This window comes from Mastigoproctus giganteus, chromosome 12, assembly GCF_048544385.1.
Source record: "Mastigoproctus giganteus isolate SK-2022 chromosome 12, ASM4854438v1, whole genome shotgun sequence".
Taxonomy (NCBI): domain Eukaryota; kingdom Metazoa; phylum Arthropoda; class Arachnida; order Uropygi; family Thelyphonidae; genus Mastigoproctus; species Mastigoproctus giganteus.
In genome coordinates this window covers 128,636,733-128,657,041 of record NC_143586.1, presented here as the reverse complement: position 1 = coordinate 128,657,041, position 20,309 = coordinate 128,636,733, and the positions used below count along the sequence as shown (strand labels likewise).

Here is a 20,309-nt window from a genome sequence, read left to right as displayed (position 1 = left end):
AGAAACAGAAAGGTGTCTTTCCTTTCTGGGCCTTTGCCTACTACTTGTAGAGCGAAAGAGCTACTGAAATATAAAATGAAATGAAGAAAACGGTATTCAGAAATAAACAGAATATGTACTGGCAAAAGCTCTTTGGATAATTCGCTTGGAAAAACGCACTGAGATCGCTTGGCCACGGAACGCTTGGCACCCGGGGCCTGATTGGAAGGATGTGGCTCGAACGGCTGAATATGATGGACAATCAATCAGGATATGCCTTACTGTAAGTTGTATCTGACAGACAGAGCAGAGCGGTGGATCTTCTCTTAAAAGTAAATGTTTGTGAGTAAGGAAGGTATGTCCAATGCGCAGTCTTGTTAATATAACTTCCTCCTCTATTTGTACGTGAGCTAGAATTCCACAAACATAGATCTTTTTTTATTCTGCGAAGTTTATTGCATGATTGGTCCCTCCAAAGTTGTTTCCAGATGGAAGTATATTTGGTATGAAATACATCCCTATAATCTGTAAATTGTACAAACTGAAAGTTATCTTGTATATTAAGATCTGGATTTTTTGCGGCTTGGTCTGCATGATTATTTCCTAGAATTCCAGCATGGCTGGGAATCCAACAGATAGACACTTGTTTTCTTGCTTTATGAAAAACTCCGAGTTGTTTTTTGATATGCTGAATCAAGGAATTTGAGGAATGTTTGCTGTTCTGCAAAGCTGCTACTGCACTAAGGGAGTCAGTATAGATTAGAGCAGGTAGAAGTTGATGCTGGGTAATATCATCCAGTGCTAGTTTAATAGCATATAATTCTGCTGTGAAAATACTGCAAACATGAGGCAAGGAGACAGATATAATATATTCTGGTAAAACTACTGCGGCACCTACTGAGTTGTTCGATTTTGAACCATCTGTGTAAATCTGATGACTGTTTCTATTTTCAAAACTGTGCAGTGCATGAAGCTTCTGTATAACGATTGGAGAGATCTCTTTTTTATTCCTGTTTGTAAGATGTGATATGGATAAAGGCACAGTCGGAATCCAAGGAGGTTCTGAGTTTATATCTACTGCAGAAATGTGCTGGAAATGTATTTCCCAAACTTGAGCTAAGTGTCTGAGGCGCAGTCCTACTGGTTTATTTTCATTTGGCTTGTGATCATAATTACTCGTCCATGGTGGATTGTGAATAATGGACCAATTTGGATGTGATGGCTGACTGTATATTTTTGCTGCATACATGCACAGTAAATAATCTCGTCGAAGATGCAGCGGGGGTTCCGAAGCATCTGCATACAGGCTGTAGATTGGTGAAGTTCTAAATGCTCCTAAAGCTATGCGGAGAGCATTATGGTGAATGGTATCTAGACGACGTAAGATGCTCCTTCTTGCTGAAGCATATACAGGAGATCCATAGTCTAAACAAGATCTAATCAAAGTTTTATATAATAGTAATAATGTGGTCCTGTCGGCTCCCCAGGCCATTGAAGATACTGTGCGCAAGATGTTAAGTTTTAAGAGGCAACTGGTTCGAAGTCTTAGTATATGTTCCTGAAAGTTTAGTTTTCTATCTATTGTTAAGCCCAAAAAGGAGAAATTTTGAACAACAGGTAGAGCAATTTTATTTAAGTATAAGACCGGTTCAGGATGAAGACCACGCATTTTACAGAAGTGGATAACAACAGATTTTTTCTCAGATATTCTATAGCCATTATTTTGAGTCCATACTTCTATTTTGTTTATGGATAATTGCAGCTGTCGTTCAATTGTGTTCATGCTTTGTGATTGAAATGAAATGGAAAGATCATCTGCATACATATATATTTGCAATGATGGGGGTATAACCTTTGTGATATTGTTCACCCGCAGTGCAAACAGGGTTGCACTTAATACTGAGCCCTGGGGAACCCCTTCCTGTTGTATATAGATTGTAGATAAACAGCCTTTGTATCGTACCTGAAATGTTCTGTCGGCAAGAAAGTTTTCTATAAATTGTGGAAGTTGTCCTCTGTATCCTAATTGAAATAGATCTCGTAGAATTCCGAATCTCCATGTTGTGTCAAAGGCTTTTTCAAGATCTAGATTTACCATCACCATATGCTGCTTTCTTATAAACGAGTTTCTAATATTTGTTTCTACTTTGACATGTAGGTCAAGTGTTGATCTATTTTTCCTAAATCCAAATTGGTGGGGTGATAAAATATTCTCTTTTTCCAGCAACCACGTAAGTCTATTATGCACCATTCGTTCAAGGATTTTTCCCAAGCAGCTGGTCAGTGAAATCGGGCGATAATTATATGTATAGGAAGGATCTTTTCCGGGTTTGGGAAATGCAAGGACAATTGCATGCTTCCATATGGATGGATACAGGTTGTTCAGAAAAATTCTATTATATAGAGCTAGCAGGATTTCCAGACAATCAGAGTTTAGGTGTTGTATCATAGTATAATAAATGCCATCGGGACCTGGTGTGCTATTTGGTAATTTTGTAATGGTTGTAAGTAATTCCTCTTTTAGAAATGGTAGATTATAAGAATGAGATATCTTGGTAGAGAAATTCAATTTACTCTGTTCAGCTTGCTCTTTATATTTTTGAAAGTCAGTGCTGTAGCTTGTAACTGCTGATATGGAAGCGAAAGATTCAGCCAAAATTTCTGATATCTGGTCTGTTTGAAAAACGTCCTGCCCTTTCCAATGGAAGATCGGAGAATGTGTGATTGGATATCTTCCACTTAAAATCCAAATTTTTTTCCACACCGAACCAGGATTCGAGTTCCTAGTAAGTGTAGAAGCGAACACGATCCAAGACTTTTTCTTTGCTTTTTTCCGAATTCTCCTTGCTTCAGCTTTGGCTTTTTTATATGCAATTAAATTGGCGGTAGTTGGGTATTGACGGAATCTATTCCATGCTCGATTTTGTTTTGTTTTTGCTGTTGCACATTCTGCATTCCACCAAGAGTTGTACCGTGCCTGCCTTGCCTTACTTATTTCAGGTATTGTAGCTTTGGAAGCTTCTAGCAGTTGATCGTTGATATATAAGACAGCATCATCTATTGGCAGGGTTTCTATTAATTGCTTATCCAGTTTGATTAATTGCATATATTTACTCCAATTAGCTTTTTTAAAATTCCATACTGTTCTCGTTCCTTCTGTAAGAGTTGATTGTGTCTGTATGGAACATACTATCGGAAAATGATCACTGTTGTAAGGATCATTCAACACGAATCATTCTATACTAGGATAAATTGATGGAGAACATATTGTTAAGTCTATTGCAGAGGTAATACCTGTAGACAAACTGATATAAGTGTGAGATCCGGTATTCAGTAAATTCAGTTGTTGATCATCTATGAGAGTTTCGATTATGTTACCTCTATTGTCTGTGTGAGTAGATCCCCACAGATGATGATGGGCATTCATATCTCCCATAAGGCAGTAGGGAGGTTGGAGCTGCATAGTAAGATCATTTAATTCCGATCTGGAGAGAGGGATATTTGGTGGAAGATAAATGGACGAGATTGTGATAGAAATTCCGATGGCTATTCTTACTGCTACTGCTTCTAAGTTGGTTCTTAATGTTGTTTGCTTAGCTGGTATATGAGTATTTACCAAAATTGCCACTCCTCCTTTGGCAGTTCTGTTATCATTCCTGTCTCTCCGGAAAAGTGTATAATTTTGAAATGTGGGTGAAGATTGAGGTGTTAGATGGGTCTCCTGAAGGCAAATGCAGGCCGGTTTATACTGCTGAATAATATCTTTTATTTCATCCGATTTTCCACGTAAACCACGACAGTTCCACTGTATAATAATATGTTGCATTATTTAGGTCTCGGGACGATTTGCTGAATCTGACTGCGCTTTTGAGTTTTTCCGTTTATCATATTTGGGTCTATCTTTCTTCGGAAAATTAGGACGAGGTGTATCAATATCTTCTGCAGGGTGTAGTTCTAGTACGTTCTCTCTCTGTTCATCAGTGTCCATTTGGTCTATGTTTGTTTGTTTCTGTTCACACGGTTTATTAGATGACGTTTGCTTTGTTTTTGAAGATTTTACTTCTGATTTCTGCTTTCCAGGCATGGAAGTATCCTGCTCTTTACCACTGGATGTTTCTTGTGAAACTGTTTTTGTCATCAATATTACTTTACTCCAGTCTATAATGTGGTTTAGAGGTATTACTACCTCCGTTTGAGTGGCTATAGTTTGCTGTCGTTTCACTGCTGAAGCATAGGAACGTGAAGGTTTGGTTGCAAGTATCTGTTTTCTTGCTTCCGGATAAGACACTTTATTTTCTACTTTGTATTTTTGAATTTGCTTTCCCAATACCCACATTTCGCATGTCTTCGAAAAAGCAGGATGATTTTCGTGACAATTGGGACAGAGTGGTGTAGTGGATGTGCAGTTTGCTTGATTGTGGTCTTTTGATCCACAGAGTGGACAGATGGGATCACTGCGACATGTCGCCTGAGAGTGTCCGTATCGCTGACAGTTGTAACACCTTATTGGATTTGGTATATATGGTCGGATTTTGCAATTTAAATATCCTGCTTTAACTGAATGAGGAAGAGAAGGATTGTTAAATGTGAGAATTACTGATCGGGTTGGAATGAGGATTCCGTCTTTCTTCATCATTATCCTCCTAACATGTATCACTTGTTGTTCTGTTAGCTCGCTCAGTAGTTCTTCCTCTGAAACAGTCAAAAGGTCCCATTCAGTAATAACACCCTTTGATGTATTCAGGGAATTATGTGGGGTAATTTCAACTGGTAGTCCTGCAAAAGTTTTCATTTGTAGTAATTTTTCCGATTGATGACTTAATGAGGTTTCTACTAAGAGATCGCCTGATTGTAGTCGTTTTATCATTTTTGGTGATCCAACCATGGACTCTATAGTCTTCTGAACTAAGAAAGGGGATAATTTCCCAACGGGTTGTGATGATAACGAATGTATCACCAAAAAAAAAGGGACAGTAGGCTGAGAGCTGTTGATTTTCATTCTCTTAGCCTGAGACATGTTCAGCTGTAAGTCGTCACATTTATTGGAGTTGGCTTTCTCCAATCTTGTGTTATTAGTATTTTGGTCCATTTTCAACTCCTTTTAGTCCTGGGTGATGTCTTTTCACCCAGGTCCAGCCCCGCCACGGGGAGGCAGGAGTAGTGCCACCAAGTGACCAAGCGAGTAAAATAGAAGGTTAGTACACAGAAAAATTAAGAAAGGTTACTTTCCTTTCTGAAACTTCTTCCTTATACTTTAAGAAAGAGAACTTTTATTATATATTTGAATAACGGAAGAAAAAACGTGTGAACTCAAAGTGAAAAGCTTATCTCTCTAATATAATCGCAATAGAATTCGCAGGGAAGATCGCTTGGCCTCAAGATTCGCTTGGCACCCGGGGCCTGGCAATACTTAGGCAGCGGTATATTACACTGCTGCGTAAGAGGGGTGACAGGGGTCTTTACACTGGAAACTAGAGAACGTAAGCTTCTACCAGGCAACTGACCGCATTTTATGCGGTATTCTCTGAGGATTTTCAAGATCTGGCCCGACATGCCTGGATAGGGAATGTAGGTGGTAGGTATATTGGCCTGAGTTGGTGGTCTCGGGTGGACTGTGAGCTCCTGTGCTTGCAATAAGCACTTGTCTAATATGTGTGTTGGGTAGCGACAATTGATTAAGTCTGTCCTCACTCTAGAAATCTCGTTGCGCCTAGCTTCATCTGTGCTGGAATGGCTCCAAGCTCTGGAGAATAGAGTGCGGGCAGTGCTGTTGAGATGACTGGGAGCATGGCCGGATCTGTTGTTTGTGAACTGTCCGCACCACATAGGCTTACGGTATACTGAGGTTTCTAGATATGGGCCCACGCGTTTTACTAGGACATCCAGGAATGGGAGAGATCTGTTAACCTCTAACTCTAGAATGAACCGGATGAACACAGACAGAGAATTGAGATATTCTAGCAATGTTGTTTCAGAGCCACATGGGATGACAGTGAAGACGTCATCAACGAATCTGCACCATGTTTTAATAGGTACTGGTGGGTTCGGGAATATCTGTTCTTCCAATTTTTCCATGGCGATGTTGGCTACTACAGAACTAACAGGGGCGCCCATAGCGGTGCCATGTACTTGCTGGTTTAAAGCAAAGAAAATTTCTGCTCCGACTCGACGGCTTCTTCATGCCATAGGCTGCCGACTGCCATAGTGTTATGGGTTACCAAAAATCCATAAGCCAGTTGCTCCTCTCCGGCCCATAGTGTCCTGCTGCAATGCACCTACATATGAACTGTCCAAATATATTGCATGACTCCTCATGTAGGAAATACCACCCACACTGTCAATAACAGCAGCAAATTCATTCGCCTTATTAAAGAGCTCTCAATTTATCACAACGCTGTTATGGCATCATTTGATGTAGTGTCGCTATTTACATTAATCCCTGTCCAACAGGCCGTACACTGCACCAAGAGGCTCCTTGAGAATGACTGAAACCTTCCAAACAGAACATCACTGTCTACTGACGACATCTGTACCACCCTCATCCTGTGCTTGTCAAGCAGGATCTTTACCTTTGAGGATTCCGTATACCAGCAAGTACACAGCACTGCTATAGGCACCCCTGTTAGTTTTGTAGTGGCCAACATTGCCATGGAAGAACAGATATTCCTGAACCCACCAGTACCTATTATAACATGGTGCAGATACATTGATGACATCTTCACCGTCATCCCATGTGGTTCTGAAACAACATTGCTAGAATATCTCAATTCCCTGTCTGTGTTCATCCAGTTCATTCTAGAGTTAGAGGTTAACAGATCTCTCCCATTCCTGGATGTCCTAGTAAAATCCATATCTAGATACCTCAGTATACCGTAAGCCTATGTCACAAACTACAGATCTGGCCATGCTCCCAGTCATCTCAACAGCACTGCCCGCACTCTATTCTCCAGAGCTTGGAGCCATTCCAGCACAGATGAAGCTAGGCGCAACAAGATTTCTAGAGTGAGGACAGACTTAATCAATTGTGGCTACCCAACACACATATTAGACAAGTGCTTATTGCAAGCACAGTAGCCCACAGTCCACCCGAGACCACCAACCCAGGCCATTATACCTACCGCCTACATTCCCTATCCAGGTATGTCAGGCCAGATCTCAAAAATCCTCAGAGAATACCGCATAAAATGCGGGCAGTTGCCTGGTAGAAGCTTACCTTCTCTAGTTTCCAGTGTAAAGACCCCCATCACCCCATCTCTTACGCAGCAGTGTAATATACCGCATAGCCTGCAAAGACTGCGACAGCTGCTACATAGGAGAAACTTCGAGACGTCTTCAAGACCACCTTGCAGAACAAGACAGAGCAATTCGCCTTGCTGAGACTGACCAGTCCGCAATCGTGGAACACTTCTGGTCCACCCACCACGACCTCAATCCCAAGTGGGACTATGAAATAAATTGGGCAATTCGAGAGCCATGAACCGCTGCAAAGGCATGAGACTACACCCCATCTTAGAGACAACCGTTTTATGCCTAGACAAGTGCTGGAGAAAAACTGTGCACGTCCGTGCAGCAACAATGAACACCAGTTTAATGATTGAATGATCTACCTCGTGCCCTCGCACGCCTCGCTGCACGCATAACTGTGTCCATTAGAATAATTAAGTTTAAATTTTTCTGTTGAAAAAGAGGCACGATTTGTCTCAAAAGCTACAGTATCTATTTGTAATCAAATATATTCAGTATCTATTTGTAATTAAATTATTTTACTGGCTAACACTTAATCTTCATTTACATACTGTAATATGTACATACTAACTAGTTGATATTTCTGTTCACTGACATTTGGGGGAGGGGTTAAAATTTAAAACAGTAAAAAAGATAAGCAATCAATAACAAAGAACATTGCCCACACAAATTGCAATTAACACAATACGTGCAAGTGAGAATGGAGTAACAAGTTACGAAGCTTAAAAAATAGGCACGAAGAGAGGATTCTGAAAATTTATTTATGTTTTTTATATGATTGAAGATTTCATGGGAGGGGAATGACACTTCACCATAATAATTTAAAAACCCACAGAATTCCAACTGTCGGTATTATCGCATATTCAATATGATCGAGTTTACTATCCATTTATAATAGATTGCACTAACAGAAAAGCCCAATAAACTGGAAACTGCTAATTGTTTTTGTTTCATGGTTGCGTCCTCCAGAAATCCGACGGGACCATGTGGTATGGTTGGAGACAATTGTAGGGTAATCTCGAGTGCTGAGTTCTCTTGCCCTGATTAAACAGCATGTTGTCCCAATTAAGTGGAGAAAACTCTGGTTATTTTCTCGATTAGGTTCTGTTCTTTAAGATTTATCCCAAATAAATGGCTGCCCCGATTAACTGGTTGCCCAAATAACTGAAATCCACTGCATTTTATTTTTATAGGTTATAAAATTATATGTAATTATTAGTTATTTAAAATGTTTTATTTAAAATGTTTTAACACTTTAAATAAAATGTTAAAACATTTTATTTAAAATGTTTTATTTTTGTCTTATTTTCAAAATGAGTTTTAGACACAGTAGTTATTTTGGGAGGGTAAATTCTCCTTGTTAAATTTTTTTGAGTAAAGGGTTCATATAATTTTTGGAGCAGAACATTTTCCTTGTTAAAATACTTTTTTATTCTACAGAAATGCAGTTTGTGAGCAAACTCCTACATAAAATAATGTATTATTGAGATTGTCTTTTGCTAATCATACATGACAGTTGCATATCTCCAAAATGAACAATCAATTACAATTAAGCAGGTTTTCGAGTGCTGCATATATGGTTTTTCTCAGAAAAAAAAAAAAAAAAAAAAAAGACTATTAGCTGTTTTTTTTTTTCATTTATACCTGTAAATTGCAATTATTTTCTAAAATATGATACTGTATGTGTGATCAAATGTGTAATATACTAACTAACTAAAAAAATTTTTAGCATTTCCCTTGCTAAATTTTTAACAAAAATACTGCCACATGCCTTCACTAGTCAATTCAAAGAAAAGCTTTTCCTCTTGGAAACACTTATACAAATTGTATTGATGTATACAATTTGTATTGATGTATTCCAAATCACAAAAATTCGTTAGAACCTGTAAACACTTTCTAAAATGAAATTTTTTTTAGAAAGTGTCCACAAAATTTAATCAATGGAAAAGAGTCTAAAAAATTCTGAACACAATATTATTTTGTGCAAAAAAAATCTTGCATTAAGGTTCAAATGATATAATTGAGAATCAGAAAGCTGAAATATTCCTCAATATTATTGAACTTATAAGTCATTACAATAAAGAACTAGCAGAACAAATTTCAAATCATCGAAAAGGAACTGTGAATTATTTATCGCATAAAATTCAAGATGAATTTATGTTTAATTGTAAATGAAATTTGGGCCAGTATTATGAAAACCTCAAACGAGAGGTATTAGAACCTATAGTACTTAGTACCATGCTTGGGTTGGAGGTTGAGAAGACGAAAGGAGATATCTGTTGACATTAGACTTGAACTTCTGTAGACTGTAATTTTCAGGAAATACATATGAAGGAAGGTTGTTCCAGAAAATGGCAGTTGAATGAATAAATGAGGAAGATGAAAAGTTGGTTCTTTGAGTTTGAAGATGGACAGTAAATGGATGTTGGCTGGTGGTGGCATGTGTTCGGACTGTTTTCAAAGAGAGAGTGGGAATTATAGAAGCCAATTCAGAAGAACAGTGCCCATGGAAATATCTGTAGAAGAGGCATGTAGCAGATTGATTGATTTGATTTGGTAGTTGTTGGCGCATCGGCTTCTGTGGCCATATTGCACCTCCCAAGGTTTTTTGCAGTACTTTGATCCAAGCCCGAGGCGGGAATCGAACCCGCGACCTTTGGGTTGCCGGGCAGGTACTTTACCCACTCGGCTAGCCCGGTCGGCGCATGTAGCAGAAACAGTATGTTTATGAGACAGCGAGTGGAGAGACTGTTAGAGATGAATCATTAATTAACCTAACTGCCCTCTTCTGAATGGAATCTAAAAGCCTGAGAGAGGTTTTGGGGGCACCACCCCAGATTTCGGAACAATATTCCATGGTAGGGCAGATTTTCAATTTGTACAGAGTGAACAGCTGTTTGGAAGAAAAGTAATGCCGAGAGCGAAAGAGAAAACCAAGTTTTTTAGATGCAGAGGAAGCAATGTTTGTAATGTGCTTGTGCCAAGAGATTAGAAGTCAGGGTAATCCCCAAAAGAGATATATCATTTTGCCTATAAATTGGAATGTTACCAAAGTTAAGTATAGGAGCAGAAGAATCCTTTTTGTGAGATATAAGACAAGACTGAGTTTTAGAAGGATTGAAATCAACTAAGTTGTCTTTGGCCCACTGGAGAATTACATGGAGATCGGCATTTAAGGAATTGGTAGTGGATATTCGAGAAGTTGAAGTTGATTGAGCAGGGCAAGGTTTCTCAAAATGGAGAGTGGAATGTAATGTGCTATCATCAGCAAAACTATGGATAGGATATCCGGTCAATGGAAGAAGGGTCATTAATATACAAGAGAACAAGAGTGGGGGAAAGAACTGAACCTTGGGGAACACCAGTATTAGTGGAGAAGTTAGAAGACAGAAAGCCATCTACCATCACCCTCAATGAGAAATCAGAGAGAAAACTGGATAACCAATTACAAAAAACAGTTGGCAAACCATAAGATGGAAGCTTGTTTAGAAGACCCTTTATGCCAAACATGATCGAAAGCCTTTGAGATATCAAGAGCAACTCCTTGTGTTTCACCGAACATTTCCATTGAATTTGTCCATAAATGGGTAACATAAGCCAGAATATCACCTGTGGATGGAAACTGACGGAGTTCATACTGGCGATCATCAATCAGACAGAAGGCTTCTAGATAGTTTAAGAGTTAGCAGTAAATCAATTTCTCCATTACTTTAGAAAGAGTAGAAGTAACTGCAATGAAACGATAATTGGATGTGAGGGTTTTGTCACTCTTTTTAGTAACTAGCTGGATATGAACAAATTTCCAAGCAGAATGAAAAACACCTTTGGAATAAGAAAGTGCAAAAAGACAGCAAAGAACAGGAGTAAGTTCAGGAGCTCAGGTTTTGAGAACAAATGGAGAAATACCATCAGGACCTGGAGCTTTCTTAGCTAGCATCAAGATTCATCAAAAAAACCCCGGGGGCTCACATCTGGTGAGTATGGGCTTGGTACACCCAGGGTCCTGAGCTGGATATCATCCTTCTGCTCTTTCTTGGCGATTCCCTTCTACTTCTGACTCTCACTCACTCTCTCTCTCTCTCATGGTAATTCAGAAATTTTGTTTTGGCTGGTGCAGCATAAGTCTCATGTTTCTTTGCACCATATGGCTAATAATGATAATAATAATAGTAAATCTCCTTGACATCCTTTTGACAGAAGACCACAGAAGACTGAATGAAACATTTGGGAATGGTGGGATGTGTTTTTCCAAGATCATTAATACATGAGTTGGAAGAAAAATGGGATGCTAGCAGGTCAGCTTTATCATTGGCTGAAGTGACAATAGAACCATCTGGTTTTGACAGAGGTGGGAGCAGAGATGGGAAAAAGTTGCAGCCAATAGCTTTGGCAAGAGACCAGAATGCTCGGTTACCATTAGGGCAAGAAGCAAGTTTTCTACTCTTAGCCTCTTGAAAATCTAGTTTGGACTGATTAATAACTGCTTTACAATTGTTACGAGCTTTGGTGTGGGCAGAAAAATGAAACTGAAGAATTGGAAACAAGCCAAATACGATATGCAACATCCTTCTAGCACATTTATTGGAAAACCAAGGTTTAGATAAAGGACGAGATTTTAATGTGGAGTGTGGAATAAAGGATTTCATCCCTACAAGAATAATTTCGCTGACACGATCTCAGCAAATGTTGACATTAGAAGTTTTGAAACAGTAATCCGACCAAGGAAAAGAAAAAAATAAATCTCGCAGGTCATGCCATTTTGCTTTCTTGTAAAGCCAAACAACACGAGGATGGGTATATCCATTGCAGAAGAGACCATCACCAAGTTGTGATCGGAGGTTCCTAAAGGACCACTCACTTTGACCGTGTACTTATTGGAAAACGGTTGTTTGTGAGAAAAAGATCAAACGTGTCGGCTGTATGGTTAGGATTTTCTAGTCACTGTTTTCTAGAAAACGGAAGCCAGCTGGAGTTGTGAACATTAAAATCACCAAGGAAAATTACCACACTATTAGGAAAGTTGGACTGGAGAAAGTCAAGTTGCAAAGAGAGGAAGTCAAAGAGTTCCAAGTGATTAGTGGAGTTGGGAGAACGGTAGAGACAACAAGCCAGAGGAGATCGAAAAGAGGAGATTCCAAATTACCAATTCTCTGACAGGGAATATCAGAATGAACATATGCACAAATACCACCTAAGAAGCAAAAGGAATCATACAGCAAATAATTTGGGCAACTGAGATGAGCAGTGATTGAATCAACCGATAACTGAGATTCTATCAGAAAAAGTAAATGGGGTTTGGCAGACTATAAGTGGAAATGGACATCACTGAGATTAGAACTGAGACCATGTATATTTGTGAAATGAAGTAGGAAGTGTTGCTGGCACTGTCGAGTGGTGCTGGCACTTTTAGGTCATCATTATCCTGGTTGATCTCATATCTTCCAGTTCGGTGTTGGTCCACTCTATGATTTCCGAAAGAGTACTTCAGTACTGGGACTGCATAAGTGTATGTCTGTGACCATGTTCCCACCATTCAGCTTTTATTTTAGTAGGCCTAAGTCTCTGATGGTATTTCTCAGTGAGGCAAGCCTTGATCTCCTTGTGTTCTAACTGGTCCCCACATATTTGTATGTCGCTCCCTCTGTCATGGCTTCAATCTCTTGTTCCTTGCAACTACATTATGATGCAATCCATGGGTGTTACATTTGTCTAGGCCAAATTGTATCCCGATAGTGCTGAACACTTCAGTGATTTAGTGTAGCTGTTGATTCTTGGTTGCAGCATACAATTTGATATCATCCACATACATCAGGTGAGAGAGGGTGTACAGGTTCTTCCTCTCTTCTTTTAGGGCATATCTGTACTTGCTGTTTTTGAGCATAGTAAAAAGTGGGTTGAGTGCATCACAGAACCATAGTGGGCTCATGGTGTGTCTCTGGAAGGTTCCTCTTCTTGTGTGTATCAGTCTGGTCTTGACGTTCTTGGTGATGAGAGTGGTCTTTCATTTTTCCATGGTTGCTTTTAGGAAGTGTCATCATTGGGTTGACATTGTTGATCTTCAGCATCTCTATAAACCAGCTATGGGGCATGGATCCAAAGGTCTTGCAGTAGCTGATGTAGGCAGTGTACAGGCTGTGCTGCTTCCTGCAGACTTGCTCCATAAGTGCAGCGTCAATGGTCAATTGTTCCTTGCATACTCTTCTCACATCCCTCTACTGCTTAGCCAAGATGTTCTGGCTCTCCAAGTGGTCTGATATCATTTTAATCATGTAGCTGGTCAGGAACTTTTACATTTTTGGGAGACAGGTAATTGTACTGTACTTTGCTGAATTTGTCGTGTTTTTATCCTTAGCTTTCAGGTAGGTGATTCTTTGAGTCAACTCTGGGATTCTGTCAGAGTGAACTACGTTTCTGCAACTCAACTTCTTATATCAGTAGTTGTGGATGTTATCTATTCCTGGGGTTCGCCAGTTGTGGGACATGCTGATCGACTGTTGTACATTCTTGGTTTTCTTCCTTTCTTGATTTATCCACGGGGGGTTACGGCTGTTATGGCTATCTTCACTGCTCCTTAGTTTTTTTCCAGAACTCCTGAAGTACCTTCTGGTTGGGGAGGGGTGTTCATTGCCTTCCTTCTCCTCTTGTCTAATTTTCCCAGAAGTCTGGTTTTCATCAAATGTCCTGTTGTCTGTTTTCCTCTGAGCACACTTCCTGTAATGGCAAAGTCTCTTGCTGAGTGCCAGGAGTTTCTGCTTGAGGGTGTCAAGATATTCTTCGATCCTCTGATTATGGGTCTTGTGTTTGTTGTGGGTGTTGTCTTTTTTGAGGAGGGCTTTCACTTTCTTTTCTGATCAGCTTCTTACGTCTGTTATCCCATTGGTATTGGGTCAGTCAGCCTATCTTCACTTTTATCTCTTCTATCTTCTGCTGTAGGCTTCTTTCCCAGGCTTGTGGTTCCTTGTCTTTGCATTATATTGGTCTTTAGTTTCGCTTCCGTTAATCCTAGTGGCTGCTACAGCAGCACAGTAAATGGCTGCACAGATGGTGTCTAGTGTTGCTTCGTTGTTGCTGAGATAACCTGGTATTATTCACTTAGTGAGGTGGTCTATGATTTGCCACAGGATTCAGTTGGTTCTCAGCTTCGGTATGGTGCAGGTCTTGGTGAGAACCCTTCCTTCGTATTCTGCTAGGGCTTTCTTCCACTCTTCTTCTATTCTATTCTAGATACTCCGATCTCATCTGTTTCCACTTTAGCTACTTTGGGTTGTAGTTCTTGTAGTTACTGTTCCTTCTACAGTTCTTCCATTGTGTCTGTATTTGTTGTTTTTGTAATTGGTTGCACACATCCTGCTTGATTTTTTTTTCAGGTTGTTCTTAACGATGATTTATCTCCAGACTGCTGTACTCTGTTCACTGACCTGACCAGTCAGGAACTATTCCAACTACTTGGTGTGAAGTTTCGTCCTGTACATTATGTCTGTCTCTAGCTTCGTTACTTCATAGTATGGTTGTATTGATGAATGTATTCATATTGATGCTCCACTTCATGCATTGGCTGCTTCTTTCCTCCTGGGTGGTCCCTAGTGCAGTTGGGCAGAAAGCACTTCCAGTTGATTGGGCTGGATGCTCTTGCTCTTAATTTATGGTTGACATACAGGAGACAGTGCCACTCATCCCACTTTCATCCGCGGCAGACTGTCTGACTTTTGGAACTGAGTGACTATGCTGTGCCACACTCGATGTAGTATGTTCAATATTTTTACACTTGTATTATTATTATTATTACATATTCCATTTTCATTGCTATTTTATATATATGAATCACAACAGAATCAGACTGGACTTTTTTTTTTTTTTTTTTTGGAGGTTCTTAAATAAACTGAAATTTAATGGTTCCTATCTAAAGTAAATCAATTATGATATAAGATAAGAAAGGTCACACTCACTCAAATTTAAATAATCTTGCCTACCTTTGTTCTGATAGATTCTGTTTCCATTGGATATTTAGCTTTGAATATTCTTTGTGATTCTTGGGTTGGACTGTAAAACCAAAATGTTAAAAGATAAAAGGTTATCTTGTGAAGAGCGAGATTTTATAAACTTAGTTTTCTATTCAGAAAATCAACTTGAAATTTAGTTTAAAATATACATGTAGTTAACTTTGCATATTACATGTGCAGGAAATAACTGCATAGCTTCTACATTTTGATGCTTCAAACTTACCATCTCTTTCCAAATAATCTTCTGCTTTTCAAAGCAGGAGATTATTTGGAAAGAGATGGTAAGTTGATGTGATAGTTTGTTTTAAACTAAGTTTTTAAAAAAAACTAATTTTTTTTTAAAAACTAAGCTTCTGACTTGAAATTATATTTCACTGACAACATATGCATTTTATACTACAATACAGCCATAGCATTGTTTATCAGTACAGTAAATGCTTTTAAATATTAGTCTACCTTGGATTTTACTGTCCATGGGTTTCTGTTTGTATTATCTGTTAGAGATCAACAATGTTATGATTGCTTCAAGAAAAATACTGTTGCCATATATACAAAAACAATTGCTTCAAGAAAAATACTTTTGCCATATACACAAAAATACTAATAATGTATGGTGTTGTGTTTTTTTTTTTTTTTTAATTCAAGCATCTTCAGTTATGTACAAATACTCATCTGAAACTTGCATTTATTAATTTTATTTCAATATTTTTAAAATTAAAATAACATTTCAATATTAAATAAACTAAACACTTACTAGAAAGCACAAAAACATTTTCCTGATCATTACCAGATTTAAAATATCCTTCATCTGTACATAACTGTTTATAAAATTATACACTTGTGTAATATGTATAATCAACTTAAACATTTGACAACAAATTCTGTAACTAACATTTCATTTGTAAAAATGATTTACTAATGCTTCTAAACAATATTATTCTAAATTAAATCTTAAATTAATTCTAGTGGTATTCTTCACTTCTGGTAACTCACAGGACGAAATTTGATTCACTGTTTGAAAAATTCCTCATGGCAAATGAGGCTTGTGTATCTTGCAGATATTTTTTTAAAATTAAATGAAATTAATCTGCCACTACAAGGGAAGAATGTGACAATTTTTAGCACAATGTATAAAATTTCATCCTTTAGAAAGAAACTGGAATTCTGGATATCTTCTATAAAACTAATTAACTTTGACTGCTTCTCCACATTATGTGAATTTCTGATATAAATAAATTCTACAATCCATGAGGAACTTTCATGCACGATTTTACAACACTTATGTAGCTTGCAGTCATCTTTATTAGAATATTTTCCAAAAACCACTGATAATTCTTGGGTTCGAAATCCATTAAATTACAGCCAAGCCAGTCAGCATCACTAGGCACAATTACAAAAACCTAATTGATTTAATTTCTGCTCTAATTTAAAACAAAAATTTTTGTTTTAAGAGCATCCCTTTTGCAAATTTCTGCAAATTGCAGCACCTGGAGAGTAGGCACCTGCGAGGTGATCTGATTGAGGTGTATAAGGCCTTGAATGGGTTCAGTAGAATGCTGAACGCTGATGGGACGCTGAAAAGTCCCATCAGCAATGAATGCTGATGGGACTTTTCCTCTTGCTTAGATTAAGAAGCTGAGGGGGCATAGATTCAAATTGAGGAAAGACAGTTGTAGAATAGATGCAGAAATTTGCCTTTAGCCAGTGGGTAGTTGGTGTAAGAGACTTCCATCTTTTGTTGTGGAAGTTGATAGCCTAAATGAATTTAAGGTTGAACCAGACAAACATTTGGAGTGAAATGGGAAGGTTTTTTTTTTTTTTTTTTGGTTAATGCTTCATAAGCTTGCTTACTTGCATCATATTCATCTACTAATGATAAACAAGTTTGGGAAATGCTGAACTATGGCATGACACACTGTCAGTACCCCTGCCCTGCAGGTCCTGGATGGTACACTCCTACTAGATTTGGAAGTAATAAGAGGCTTGAACTATAGGCTTAGAAGACATATCCCTGTCAACAACTTGTAATCTTGACTTAACAGCTGATCCAAATAGGCAAAATACTGACCTGTCTATACCAGCAATGGCAGGACAGGTATGATCAATCAGGCAAAGCAAAGTCACTAGAAGGTTCTTGCCACAGGTAACCCTGGTCTCCCCTAAACCATCAACCTCGTTTCCACCAGGCTTATGTGTGTTTATGTCTTGAAAATAGTGACTCCGTAAATTTGGCGTTTTGTTTCCATGTATGTGTGCATAACACTGTAATATGCTGGGTGGGAAACGAGTCTACTCAATCCGGAAGGGGGGGAAATCATTAAGTGTGTGTAATACTCTTAATCAGGGATGAATGAGTTGAATGTGCATAAATGTGGATTGAATAAGAATGACCCACACATGTTGACTATTGTACCTATATTGACACTGTTGTACTATCAAAAACGTGCTAGAACAACACATACTAACCATTTATTCCACTCAATATATAACAATTACACAAGTACAGTTTCTTATTTTTAATTTTTTTTTTTAACTTATTTAGTTAGACTAAACCAGTCTAACTAAATAAGTTAAAAAAAAAAAAAATTAAAAATAAGAAACTGTACTTGTGTAATTGTTATATATTGAGTGGAATAAATGGTTAGTATGTGTTGTTCTAGCACGTCCCCCCTCAAAATTAAACCGCAGTGAGGCAACCTATGTGGAATCCCCCACACTAGTGATGCCATTCCCTCTCATTTGTGGCATGGCGTTGGATATGGTGACACCAGCTACAGCTGGTCTGGCGTTATTCATAGGGAACCACTGTCCTCAGTGCAATCTCTACCCAACGTACGGCACTCTAGCCCTATGCTTTATTCCCAACTTAACCATACTCCCCCCCACCTATCCCCCATTTTTCACCAGATGGACTCTACCATGACATATCTTTTACTTCCCGCTTTGCGGATGATGAGCTTCTTCCACAGGGGTGCTCCTCTATTCCATTAACTTCCTACTTCTTGGTGTAATTAACCAAGTAAATGTCAGACTTTTTCTTGGTTAATTACAAAAACATCAACTACAAAATGATTTTGTAGTTAACCATGTCTGACACTAAACCCTTGATAAGCTGAGGTTGCTTCAGATGAGGACAGGAAAAGAAGTAAAGGGAAGGATACTGAGATGTATGCTGTATTGGTTAAACAGAATTCTGAGAGCAGCGTGACAAGTGAGTGTGCATCAGGAGTTAATTAGTAAAGTAAAATATGGTTAAAATAAAGTTTATTTGGAAGATTAAAGATAGAGGAGTTGTAATAGAAAGATTCACCTAGTGACCTGGCTATGATTCACAGCTATGAACAAATCTGAGATTGGACTAGCATTAGCAGAGGCATACGATGCAAGAAAATAAACTTATGCAGCATCAGCCAAAAAAAAAAAAAACCCCAACTATGTGGAATCCCCCGCATAGGTTTTTTTTGGTGAAATGGGAGGGGACTGAAGCACCCCTTTATTCCCCTCCCATTTCACCACTCCACTCGTTCCAAATGCCTGTCCATCTCAGCCTTAAAATTACTTAAGGCTATTAGCTTCCACAACAAAAGATGGAAGCCTGTTCCAACAATCAACTACTTGCAGGCTAAAGGCAAATTTCCACAAATCTATTCTACAACTATCTTTCCTCAATTTGAAACTGTCCCCCTCAGGTTCTTAGTCTGTGCAAGACGAAGAATCTCATCAGCATTCAGTCCCCTGACCATTGCTCAACCCATTCAAGGCCTTATACACTTTAATCAGATCACCTTTCTGCAGGTGCCTACTCTCCAGGTGCTGCAATTTGCAAAATTTAAGCCTTTCTTGGTAAGGGCACCCGTTCATTCCCCTCACCAATCTTGTTGCCCTTCTTTGTACTCGTACTAGCAACTCTACATCGTTCCTAAAATGAGGCCTTCAGACTTGTACACAGTACTCTAGGTGTGGCCTGACCATTGCCTTGTATAATGGGAAAAATCATAGCAAAATTCCTATATATCATTGACAAGACTCCATGACCTGCCAGGGCAGGTCATGGAGTCTTGTCAATGATATATAGGAGTCCTGGCAGCCTGTCTGCACTGCTCAACGAAATTCATATTTGACTGCACAATCACCCCAGGTCTTTTTCGCTTTCCACTTCCCTGAGTGTAGTACCTCACAGTTGTTTTCGGTTATCACTACCCATATGCAGTACTTTGCATTTGTCAATGTTAAACTCCAGTTGCCACTTCTCAGCACAATTTCCCAACTTATCTAGATCCAGTTGGAGTAGCATATTGTCTTTACTGTCGTTAACAACCCTGCCAACCTTTGTATCATCTGCAAACTTGGACATTAAACCTGATATACTTTCATCAATATCATTGATAAATATACAAAACAACAATGGGCCCAACACCGAACTCTGGGGAACTCCACTAACAGCAGTGTCCATTGATTACCACTCTCTGCAATCTCCCACTCAACCATTCCTTTATCCTTTGTAGCAACTTACCCTTAATGCCATACCTCTGCAATTTGTACAGCAGTCTTCCATGTGCAACAGTATCAAAAGCTTTTCTGAAATCCAAGTATATGATAACAAAATTATTTTTGGCATTCAGTTCCTTTGTAACCACATCATAGTATCCAATCAAATTGGTCAGACAAGACCTCCCTCTTTAACAAACCCATACTGTGTCTTAACTATTACTGCAGTGCTTCTTTAACCAGTGATTCCATTATTTTCCCCAGAACACAAGTTAAACTAACAGGTCTGTAGTTATTTGTGCCACCTTTTGAACCCCCTTTGAGAATTTGTGATACATTAGCACACCTCCAGTCCATGGGGGACCTCTCCTGAGTCCAAGGAAGCTCTCATAATTATGGCTAGGGGTTTGCTTACTTCCTCTTCTGCCTCCATTAATATAACAGGATAGATCCCGTCCACCCCAGGTACCTTCTTTATGTTTAACTTCAACAATTTCTCCTCCACTTTGCTCTCAGTTATTACAAACCCACTTAGCTCCCTGTTAGCATTTGATAAACTTCTTGCACTACCCTCATTGAATGACTACTCATGTGTGA

At 38.8% G+C, this 20,309-nt stretch overlaps 1 protein-coding gene across 2 annotated transcripts in view; it reads right to left on the bottom strand.

Annotated features, from left to right (window-relative positions):
* LOC150077411 (AP-2 complex subunit alpha-like) overlaps positions 1-20,309 on the bottom strand; it is a 588,904-nt gene that overhangs the window by 40,820 nt on the left and 527,775 nt on the right. For both annotated transcript variants that reach the window (XM_090386478.1, XM_090386479.1), the window contains one exon: positions 15,195-15,264. In XM_090386478.1, coding sequence (XP_090242604.1) covers positions 15,195-15,264 — 70 coding nt within the window. The remainder of the gene's footprint in view (positions 1-15,194; positions 15,265-20,309) is intronic.